The 12,693-nt window shown below is 36.2% G+C and overlaps 1 protein-coding gene across 7 annotated transcripts in view; it reads left to right on the forward strand.

The window, feature by feature from the left end:
- LOC106719498 (CUGBP Elav-like family member 1) overlaps nt 1–12,693 on the forward strand; it is a 290,801-nt gene that overhangs the window by 168,338 nt on the left and 109,770 nt on the right. For 4 of the 7 annotated variants that reach the window (XM_014513845.2, XM_014513847.2, XM_014513844.2 and 1 more), the window contains exon 1: nt 10,740–10,969. The exons of the other annotated variants lie outside the window; for them this stretch is intronic. In XM_014513845.2, the coding sequence (XP_014369331.1) occupies nt 10,818–10,969 (152 nt within the window). In that variant the 5' untranslated portion in view covers nt 10,740–10,817. Of the gene's footprint in view, nt 1–10,739; nt 10,970–12,693 lie in introns of those variants that run through there. 7 annotated transcript variants of the gene reach the window in all.

The raw sequence follows: 12,693 nt of genomic DNA on the forward strand, positions 1-12,693 counted from the left end.
ATTCATTACGGACACAAAATAAAATATTCTACGTAGTACAATATTTAAACACATTTGTATAACATATACCGTCCATAATGTTATCTTGCTTGTTCATTTTATAAATGTAATATGTAGACACACTTTACTAAAACATAAAAATCAACACTCCCAAAATAATACAATTAACTGCCAACAATCAACTTACTCTTATCACACATACTACCACCGCATCATAGAAGTGTACAATGCCAGGCATACTTATAAAATTCACCTTAGTTCCCCAATTTGTTTATCATACAAGTATGCTAACCTTGAAATTAATGTTCCATATTACGGTTGCTTAATTTGTAAATACTGGTACTGTGTAAACATCAACACACTGTACGGCCTATTACTACTACCATTCGAGAACATTATATATTACTCATGTACACTAAATTTATGAAAAGTTACAATAAAAGTTGCAATATACGTGTCATATTACTAATCTACAATATCTTATATACAATGATATAAATATCAATTTCACACTATCAACTAACATTATTAAGACTCATGACAATAAAAATACAACATCATTCCTCCAATAGTGTCAACTTCATGAAAACTGTTATTGTTACTTAATAACGAAGCACGAATTTTGTTTACAAAATCAAAGCATACGTTTTATCAATTTAAACCTCTATTAATATGTCGTATTATGTATACACATACTAAGGCACTCTGATGTTTTACAAAACAAACAGCCCTAAACGTAGTACTTATATCCATTAATTTTTTTGGTAGGAGTGCTAATGTACCCTTAATTATATCCGACATACAAATAATGTACCACACAATCTCAATAATTAATGATAACATCGACAACATTGTAACATCTAAGGCACAAACCTGCACATCTGAAGAATTCAACTCGTTAATAAAATCACCAACACATAAACTAAAGATTCTAACACAGAATATAAAGAGTATATTGTGCAATTTTAACGGTTTCCTATTACTTCTTTCCAGAATAGCAATAAGTCCTGGCACCATTATTTTATTAGAATGCTGGCTTAACAATTCTTTATGTATCCCTTAAATAATGGGGTACAATACTAGTAGTCTATAATTTTTAAAAAAACCAAAACGATGGCATAATGATATACACTAAAAACTATTTACACTGTGATTCCTTTGAACATAAACTTTCAGATGCTACCTGTATTATAACAAATAAAAAATGGTATTATCCTAAAGTCCATTTACAGATCGCAATCATTTCATAATGTAATACCATTCCTTAAATCATTAGAAGAACTATTAATCTCATGTAAGAATTATAAAAAAAAAAAACATCGTAATAACAGGTGATATGAACATAATGTTCAAAATGCTCTCACCGACCACGATACCATATTCCTTCCTAGTCATGGATACTAACCAAACAAAACCCTTTTTCACTATCACTGTTACCAAGACTAATTACAAAGAAGTTTCTGAAACAATCAAAGCATCGGACCTCTCAAAAATATTTATTACTGCTGATTGTAACTTGGCCACAAACTATCTTTTAGATAATATATCTAAACCAATTACCAGACACTAAAAAAACTCTGGATCTTGACAGGACTATTAAGGTGCATGAAAAATAGAGATCGAATGCATATGAAATTACGAAATCAACCTGTTAATGTTATTTTTATTAAGACATATAAACGTTATAGAAATCACTGTAAAACCCTTCTTAGAAAAGCAAAAGCCAATTATGAAATAGAACGTCTTAGGGAAGCTAGTAAAGCGAAAAATATGAAAATAACGTGGCGAATCATAAACGAAATTACACATTTTAAAACAATTCCCAAGGTATCACAAGATCTTCTAGAAAATAACCAACTATAAAAAAAGCAGTCAACGATGTGAATAGTTATTTTGTTAATATAGGTAAAGCTCTCGCAGAAAATATTGCTCCCGACACTGATATAAGTAATAGTCTACAGCCAACTAATACAACACTAAATTCCGTGATCCTAACAGATGCCGATATACCTGAAATTCTGAACACCATTAACGCGTTAAAAATCGATAGCTCCATGGGCTGGGACAATATTCCCTCCGCTGTACTACGCCAAAATAGTTACTTACTTGCACCAGTCATAACACACATTGTTAATCTTTCCCTACAGTCAAGAGTCTTTCCTAAATCTCTTAAACATGGCAAAAAATACCTATGCACAAAAGTGATGATAAAATGATTGTTGGTAACTACAGGCCCAATTCCATATTAACATATTTATCGAAGGTTTATGAAAAGATAATTAACAATAGATTGGTCAGTTATCTAGAACACAACAACATGTTCTCTAAAAATCCATTTGGCTTCCGAAGAAATAGGTCGACTTCAAATGCTGTACTAACATTAACAGAATATGTCGCCAAAAACTATCAGAAAGAAGAGTATTGCTCTATTTCTAAATCTTGCAAAGGCCTTTGACACTGTGCCAATACCGCTACTTTTAAACAAGTTAGAAAGGCTTAAAAACAAGGAATCAAAAATGTTCAACTTAACCTTTTCAAAGACTACCTCTCGGATAGGACACAGAGCATAAAGATAGGACCTCATATAAGTGACTCCTTAACTGTTAGCTGTGGTGTTCCGCAGGACAGTATACTAGGGCCTACCCTCTTTCTAGTTTATATAAACGAGCTTTGCAACCTCCCAGTCGATCGCGGTATCAATATCACTTATGCTGATGATACAGTTTTAGTTGTCCAAGGAGACACCTGGCCTGAGACTTTTGCATCAGCCCAGGGAGCGTTTAACAACATCTCAATGTGGCTCAGAAATAATAGATTAACATTAAATATAGAAAAAATAAAGCATGTAACATTTTCCATTAAGAACCCGCAGAATTTCGAGTCCCTCTTTCTACTTGCACACACCTCATCTACCTGCCAAAACAGGTTCCCGAATATCATGTGTAAATGCCAGACCATACAAAAAGTTACCTCAATTAGATATCTTAGCGTAATCAATTAACTCAGCGAATCAGAAAATTAACTGCAGTTTTCAAAACATCAGGGTTTGTGCATATAAAAGACATCATTAAAATGTTATATTACTCCCTATGTCAGTCTGTGCTAAGTTATTGTATTTCGTCTTGGGGAGGTTCAAATAAAATAAATCTTTTTCCACTCGAGAGAGCCCAACGCGGTATACTAAAATGCAGCACAAACCGCCCGTACAGATATCCAACAGCTAACCTGTACAGGGAATGTGAAGTTCTTACAGTAAGGCAACTATATATACCGGCTCTTATCCTTCATCATCACTCATCAATTACATACAATCACGAGCTAATCTTCATTCTACGCTCCGCACATAATATATGTGAAGTGCCAAGAGTTCATACTACGTTTTCCGGAAAATTTTCATACTTCTTAAGCCCATGTCTACATAACAAAATACACAAAGAAAACAAAATACTCAATCTTACCTCTTTCAAATGCAAAATATATTATTTCATATTATACTCATTGATTTAATTGTATAGAAACTTTTCATCCTTGATACAAACATAGAACTTTACTTTTATAAACGTACATAAACATACACACACACGCAATCATACATCAATACACATTCATCCCAACAAGCGTCCTTACATTCACACATTTACTTTTATTCTCACTTGACGACGTCGAAGTAGATGACGTCGAAGGAGCTCTTTTCCTCTTTACTTTCCTCCGTTTTGCGTACTTGTGCTTCCTTGGTGGAGTTGTAGGTAGCGTACCTCCAACTTAGTCATCGTCTGACGTCATATCTAAATGTATTTAATCCCTGGAATCATGTCTCAATCTCTCTTATTTACATCAAAGTTCAGTCTCAGTCAAATTTAAAGTCATTCGTTTCCTACGGTCCAGCGAGCATCATTGCTCACTCAATCATTAAGTTCAGTCGTTTCTTACAGTCCAGCGAGCATAATTGCTCACTCAATCATTAAGTTCAGTCGTTTCTTATAGTCCAGCGAGCATCATTGTTCACTCAGTCATTAAGTTCAGTCGATTCTTACAGTCCAGCGAGCATCATTGCCCGCTCAATCAATATCCAGCGTACATCATTGTTCGCTCAATCATTATCCAGCGAACATTCATTGTTCGCTCAATCATTATCCAGCGTACATCATTGTTCGCTCAATCATTATCCAGCGAACATTCATTGTTCGCTCAATCGGTATCCCAAAAACATGATATTTCTCCACTGTTTAATCGTTCGAAGCGAGTAATTTCAATAGACATAAATACAAAAAAAAAAAAAGTAAGTAAATGATTCACACACAAATAAAGTTTCATACATAATAAAATAGAAACCTCTATTATTTATTTCCCTGTTGGGGGGTCTCGCTTGTATAACTATGAAATCATTACCCATATTCAATTTCCAAATATCCCGTAAAACGTTTAAAATTCTAAAGAATTCAAAATAGGTAGCATAAATATAAATAAAGAAAAGTGAAAATACGAGTTAAAATCACATTCGATACTTATAAATCAATAAGTCATTAAATAATTATTTTTAATAATGACGTAAATAATGATCTCAATAAAAAATCTTTGTAACACTAGTTTTTTCCCGCGACTCCGTCCGCGCGGAATAATAAAAAAAAAGAAAACGGGGTAAAAATTATCCTATGTCCGTTTCCTGGTTCTAAGCTACCTGCCCACCAATTATCAGTCAAATCGATTCAGCCGTTCTTGAGTTATAAACGGTGTAACTAACACAACTTTCTTTTATATATATAGATATATAGAAGATATGCATAATTTGTATTTTTGGAAAATAGCCGTGATCAAATGCAGTATGACAGTGTCATATTTGTGCAGTATCGTAAGTAAAATTAAAAAAAAATAAAAAAAAAATTAACAAGCGTTATAGCTACTTTGTACTTTAAAGTATTTTTTTTTTTAATGTAAATTAGTATTTAAAATTCTGAGGGCGTTCATACCTGGATTTTTATATCCCGCTTCTGAAATGTCAAGAAAAACTCCAATTCATTGCACAGTGAATACTTTTATTCCATTTTCAACATTTCTAACGGTCAATTCTACTAGACGACTGTCTTTCCACTAGACGACTTATCACATCGACGGATATCCAACGACTGCCGAGCTCCTGACTCAATAATCAAAACGCTCTTTCAACCCCACCACTCTCAATCCATTCGCCGGAAGTTGTCACAAAAGAGTGGCGGGGTCGAGCAGTGCTGCCATCTAAGAAAACTAAAACTACCTTTTATAAAATTATTACACGATAATGTCAATATTCGCGACTGTTTTGAGTTTCACACTTGGTACGATTTAGAACAATAACTACTGAAAGGGGGGTCCAATGACAGCCATTAAAGGAATTTTCATGTAGCTATTCTTAGCAACACTAAATCGGGTGGCGACTCATTGCATGGCATAGACGTACAAATAACTTATTTACGAAGGTTAATAATTTGACCGCACTTTGCTAAAGTTATTACTATTCCTCTGTATCAGGCGTATGAATCATTAGACATAAATCTATTTAACAATACGAACAGCACGTACGCGGTACGAGTTTAAACAGTTACAATGACAAGAATGTGTAGCGAACCTAAGAGGGCGTGTCGTGGTGAGCACTGCCAAAAAGGTATCTTGACACACTATTCTATTGCTTCGTATAACGTAGCACTTAAGGTTGAGTGTAATCGACGTACTACAATTCGTCCAGTACGGTAAGGATTATCCATTTGAAATAAATGTATTTCAATAAATTAACATCTTGGAAACATATGGCACGTAGAATATATTTAAAAAACAAATGACATGTTAACGATCTTGGTTCATTGCAAATTTCGTTATAAACGATTATTACACATGTACCTTGTAATTTTCTTTTTATTTAACTAACTATTCTACAATATCGAACTATTTGCGAGGTAGTTGGCTTCGAATTCGGCAATTCGTACGGAGTTTGACACGTCCCAACGATTTCCTGATTGTTACAATACGCTTCAGTAATCTCATAATGTACAAATTGACACGTATGTACGCAACATAAAAATAATGGAAGTATTATCGAAGTATTTCAAATAGGTCAATACACCAGCGTTCCGTAATGTGTAACGTCAACATAAGTATGTAAAACGACATCGATAACGATATAAAATTTCAAATTTCCTCCGTGATCTTTAGTATGGAGATAGCGAAGCTGAAGCCGCAGCTCACGCAAGGATCGAGCATCGCTATCGTTAATGCTCGAGCTGCATTTGGGTCTTCGAACCGCACAAACGTCTCGAGGCTCCATCAGAACTTACTCGTTTCGTCCATTTGTTCTGCAGCATTCGGCAACGACGACTTTCCCCGTAGGGTGATGAAAGTCGCCAAGTTGAATACCCTAAGTGGCTGGGCCAGCTAGAGGGTTCAACAGCCGGCTGTCAACGCTGTTATACTCACGACCGTCGAAGTTTTCTTGTAGACTCTTCTAATATCACGTGACGCACTTCTTCAAAAATTTTATAACTTATAACTTTGTAATAAAGAACTTTTTAAAGAACTATTTAAAGAACTATTTGTTTGAAAACCTAGGGACGACCGTTCGGTTTGAAAAACGACGCAACAATGACAAGGTGGTGGCTTGGTGGCGTGCTCCCGGGTTTTGGAGTTGCAGGTTAGGTCCGCTAGAGGCGCTGGTGTCGGCAGTGGCGCTGGCGGAGCTGTCACGTGACGTGAGTTGGGGCGCACCGGAAGGAATGAAGCGATGTACTCTCTCATAAAGGACTTCGGACATCGAACGGAACACATAATAATACATTTTTTGTCTTATCACTAAAATTTCTTAAAAGTACTCGTAAAATTGACAAAATATTGTACCCTTTACCTTAAAGTTTGTGTAGTATTAAACCAACTGTTGATGACGTGACTGGCAATTTTTGAATGCGAAATTTGGGGAAACAAAATAGCTCATCAGGCGTTCCGCAGCAAAAGTTAGCGAATGAAATTTAATGAAAGTCCCCGCGTCGCGATTTCGTCTCACAAAGCGATGGTTCCCCGGCAATGGAGCAAAGTTGCAGATAACGTATAATGCTATCCAAACTTTTTGTTGATATACAATTACGCAAACACAACAAAAGGTATCCACAAGATTTCACTAATGCGGGAGTGGAAGATATTAGGTCCTTACATATGAAATTGGCGTTTTTCGTACTGGTCACTTTAATCACGAATTTCTCCTCTTTGGTAAGGAATTCCAAATTCAAATTTGTACAGCTATAGACTCATGTATTTGTGGTTCGATGACCGTCATTCATTTGTTTTTTTTCTTCTGTTTTTTTCTGTTTGCGTCACTCATTTTACAAAATGGAAAACTTAAAATATCGCATTATTTACGAGTACGAGTTCCGCCGTGGCACTAGTGCTGCGGAAACGACTCGAAGGGTGAATGATGTGTATGGCGGTCGTGTTGCAAAAGAAAACACAGTTCGTTTTTGGTTCCAACGTTTTCGTTCTGGAAATTTCGATCTGCAGAACAAGCCCCGTGGACGGCCTGAGACTCAAGTTGATAATGAAGAGTTGAAGGCTATTGTGGAAGCGGATCCATCGCAAACCACGTCCGAGTTAGCTGCAGGCTGCGATGTTAGTGATAAAACTGTTTTAATTCACTTGAAGCAAATTGGGAAGATTAAAAAGCTTGAAAGGTGGGTACCTCACGAATTGACTGAAGCAAACCGGCAAACGCGCGTCGACTGTTGCGTTACATTACTAAACCGGCACAATAATGAAGGTATTTTAAACCGAATCATTACCTGTGATGAAAAATGGGTTCTTTACGATAATCGGAAGCGCTCAGCGCAATGGTTGGATCCTGGCCAGCCAGCCAAATCCTGCCCCAAGCGAAAATTAACCCCAAAAAAGTTACTTGTAAGCGTTTGGTGGACTAGTGCCGGTATTGTTCATTACAGTTTTCTCAAATCTGGCCAGACTATTACGGCTGATGTCTATTGTCAGCAATTGCAAACCATGATGGAAAAGCTAGCGGCTAAACAATCTAGGCTGGTCAATCGCTCCACGCCACTGCTGCTTCACGACAACGCTAGACCACACACTGCGCAACAGACGGCTACTAAATTAGAAGAGCTTCAATTGGAAAGTCTAAGACATCCTCCGTACTCCCCGGACCTTGCTCCAACAGATTACCATTTTTTTCGAAATTTGGATAACTTCTTGCAAGGGAAAAAATTCAACTCCGATGGGGCAATCAAAATCGCCTTCAAAGATTTTATTGATTCCCGTCCGACTGTTTTTTTTTAGTAAAGGGATCAATGAACTACCTATGAGATGGCAAAAGTGCATAGAAAATAATGGTTTATACTTTGATTAATTAAATATATTATATGAAAAAATATTCGACTTTTTGTTCCTCCCATACAAAACGCCAATTTCATATGTAAGGACCTAATATATGCACGCGCTTCCCTCCACCCGTAGTCGACCTACCAGCGAACACGTACATTCGCTAACCACAAGCTGCCATAAAGTTTGAATCTTGTAATACTTATCTGGATGCAGCATTCGCAGTCACGTTATTTGTGACTGTTTCAATTTTTTTTGTCTTTTTTTTACAAAGGATCTTTGTCTTTGTTTTTCGTTTGACAACAACGTTAGTGCGACGAGGCTCAGTTCTGTTTGTCGGTATTCATTTGTCTGTGGCTGAAATTATGGGTATCAATAACTTGTAACCCTAACTCTAAGTCTAATTACGAGTGCTCTTATATACTTCAAGCTTTTTCCGAGGCGTATGACTTCCCGTTTTATATAATACTTTGTATTTACATTGAACTTCCTTGAAAATTTAATAAAAGACAGGCTTATAATTTTGTAAAATTCCAATGAAAAATATGCCAATCAAACACATATTCATGAATAATTTTCCCCTCGGTCGTCCGCATGCCTCGAGCATCTAAAATGTTTCGCCTCTGGAGCGTGGGGGTGCTCGCCCTCTTCGTGACGTCGTCGATTTCGCGTGCTTTGTAAAAATCCCTTTAATTTATGGTAAATTAGGGCCACCAACATTTTGTAAGGATAAATCCCATTTATGCATATTTCATTTAATAGAATTTTTATAAATCCTTTCTGGCGCAGATAAAGCTTAAATAGCCTAAGTCTAAACTAAAACACCTGTGATTGATGATGAACCCATTACCTTTTGGCAGAGCATTTACTTATATAACAATTATGCTATAATATGTGCTGTTTATACTTTTAATATCAATTTCATATTTTCAGTAATTTAAAACAAAATCTTATCCACTTCAACTTTCTTGATGGTTTACAGCATCAGCCGTCTTAAGTTTTGAATTCTGTTGATCATAGAACTATTTCATAACATGTACCGTTTAAATAACTTTAATTGGGGACAACCGACTAAAACACTATAAAACAACGCGTATTATTTGCGACAATGGTGGTGGTCTGCACTCCTTCATGCACGATATGTCCGTGCCATTTCAAAACAAGACTGTAATAGGTCCTTCATTTGATATTAAAGAAAATAATAAGTGCATAACTATGGAAATTAATAAAGTACTGCACGATATAATAGTTTATTACATGTTCATTATAACCTTGTTTTAAACTTGGGTGCTGTGATGTAAAATAAATTACAACTCGTAAAACAAAATGAAGAGTAACTAGGTATGTAAGTAATTGAATTAGATATCAAGTGATTTGATAATGTGTTGCTTTACAAATTGATCATCTCAAATGGGGCGCAATGTCATTAATTATAATAACGTAGTACAGTTAATCCAATGAACAACTGCCAACTATTTATCAATGCGCCTGCACTAAAATTATTATTAGGCGACAAACGTAACATCGTTGCTATATTTTTTGTTCAGGCGCTGACCTATTTGGCACATCGAGTCTTGTTGTGGAGTGAGTCATCTTCCAGATTGGTGTTCTCTGGAAAGATATAGATTCATTTATTTTCAATTCTTGTTTCAGTGAAAACGAAATTTTTAATACAAACATTAGAACTTTTCTATAAACTAATAGTTATATAATATATGTATTCATGGTCTCATGTTGCAAGTACAGGTGAAAAACACCGCCGAAAATTTTTTGACGTTTAAGTTGTGAATTGAAGTGTTCATTTTCATTGACTTAGCTAAAATTAAAATACCTTCCGGTTTGCTATATTTCTCCTGGTATAACTAAAACTTCAAAGATATATTTGCCACAAATTCTTTCGTCATCTCATAACAATTCACAAGACGGTAACTAGTAGATACGGCTTTTTCATTATTTATCTTCTATACTATCATATTTTATTCTTCATTTCCGCTTACCTTTAGACAGGTGAAGCAAACGAGCTATTCATATAGGCCGGGCGCTTCAGCTTCATGCTCTCTGCGAGCAGACCAGAGCATCAATCACATTGTTGTCTGCGAAAGTTAATATTGCGATACACGTCTGACAGTGAAATATCGCAACGGCCATTTATATTTACTATTGTGAACAGGACTAAATACAGTGATCGAAACGATGAAAATAGACTAGAAGTGGTAGCAAATAAAATATGGTACCATGTTTAAATCGGACAGGACGCTGACCCGAATCGAGACCTAGAGGAGTAAACATTGGTGAAAAAAGTGACTGGTGTGCGCGAGTTTGTAGGTGTGTTTGTATGTGTGCGGTGTACGGTGCGAGGTGGCGATGAGGCGCGGGGCGGGTGTGCCCCCGCGCCTCTTATCAGCAGATAAGGAATCGGCTGGGCGCGCGTCGGCACACGGGGCCGCGTCTCCACCGTGACCAGGACAGTTGGCCGTATGCGGCCGCCGCCCGCCATGCTGCACTCTCTGAACGCACTCGCCGGCAAGATATCGCCGGGCGGCGGCCTGGACTCGAACGCGAACAGACACTCGCTGCCCAACCGCAATCACAAGACAGCCTCGCCCTCGTCGCCCTACTCCAAGCCCAAGTAAGTGACGTCACATCGACAATATCATCTCTGCATGCGCGCTGTTTGTTTAGACTAGTTATCGTGAAGGTGACTAAATACTTATGCAAGAAGAATTGTCTTGTCAAGATCTTAAGTTTAGAAACTTAAGTCTCTCTCTCTGGTGCTCAACAAGAGAAGAGTCTTTCTACATTGTTTATATCTATTTACATCTACGCTGATGGTCTGATTTAGTGACTATTAAATGCCTTTAGTGTTCGGAAGATAGTTCTAAGCGAATCATATTATTAGGATTGCAAATATTAACTACACAGTTTTGTAGCTTCACAATGATGTGGCTACAAATAATTTATCAGGATTAAAAAGTTGTGAAGACAAATTAGAATTATTAATTTGTAAACCTACGAAAATTAATACTGCCTCATTGAAACTGAAGAACTGAAATATAGAAAACTTCAGTCTATAAGTAGCTACACTATTACTTGCGGAATAGTACTTGACTTGTGCATCCATATCATGTAATCTGTAAAAATAAAGGTTGTTAAACCTCCATTGTTATACAGATATCAACTCAATATAATCTGTTGCATCAAGCCTGTATAGTCCATGAGTTAATGTGTCAACTTTATCTTTGATTACAACCTTATCTTTGATGTACCTGCTATGAAATAAACTGAATATAGATTGGATACTAACAACATATTATTATGGTAGCTATACCTACAACATGCAAATGTATAAACGGTTAAAATTGACAGATTATCAAAGTAATGATGGGACATTAAATAATGGAACAAAATCATTTCATAAATTTAACTACTTTATATAAAGGTTCTTACCAAACTAACATTAAATTTGTAAAGCCGAAGTAACTACATATCAAAATTTCCTAAATACTAGCTGTCGCCCGCGACTCCCTCCGCGCGGAATTACATAAAACTTAATAAATAGCTTATGTGTTCTTCCAGACTATGTTCTACATCTGTGCCGAATTTCATCAAGATCCGTTCGGCCGTATCATACCGTATCTATCCATCCATCCATCTAAACTTTCGCATATATAACATTAGTAAGATTAAGATAATTAGTTAATTAAATTTGAAAAAAGCATAACAGCTAAGATAATCGCAGTTAGATGCAAAATGACTTCACGCAGATGACGTCATCGCCGTCTTCCTGAAGCGGACGCCGTTGCCCCGTCATGTTTACCTCCAACAAACAGACCTGCCCGAGGCGCCGTGTTTTGCGATTCAATGAACTTTAGTCTAGATGTTGACTAATCCATCTGCTATCATAGAATATTCTCGACAATCTAAGTATAACTAGAACATGATTAATAATCACCTTTATCTATTTAAAATAGGTAGGCTTCCTAATGTGTCGTTAGAATATAGACCGACATCAATAAATTTACAGTAGTTCGTTTTATAATAAGATTGAGTAAACGAATTAAAAAAAAAAAAAAAAAAAAAAAAAAAAAAAAAAAAAAAAAAAATGTATTTATTTCAAGTAAATCTTTACAATTAAGTTGCCGGGGCTTCCCAAAAAGTAGTCAGGAGACACTTGTGTAGGGAATGCCTCGCTCTTCCAGTGTACATAGCAGTTTAGATTTACATTTTAACATAAAGAGAAAATAATTCTAAATTTTAACATTTCTTTGTGAGATTTATGCGTGTGTTTGAGTGTGTCTGTGTGTGTGTGTTTGTGTGTGTGTGTGTTTGTGTGTGTGTTTGTGTGTGTGTGTG

Source organism: Papilio machaon, chromosome 7 (genome assembly GCF_912999745.1).
Source record: "Papilio machaon chromosome 7, ilPapMach1.1, whole genome shotgun sequence".
NCBI classification, from domain to species: Eukaryota; Metazoa; Arthropoda; class Insecta; order Lepidoptera; family Papilionidae; genus Papilio; species Papilio machaon.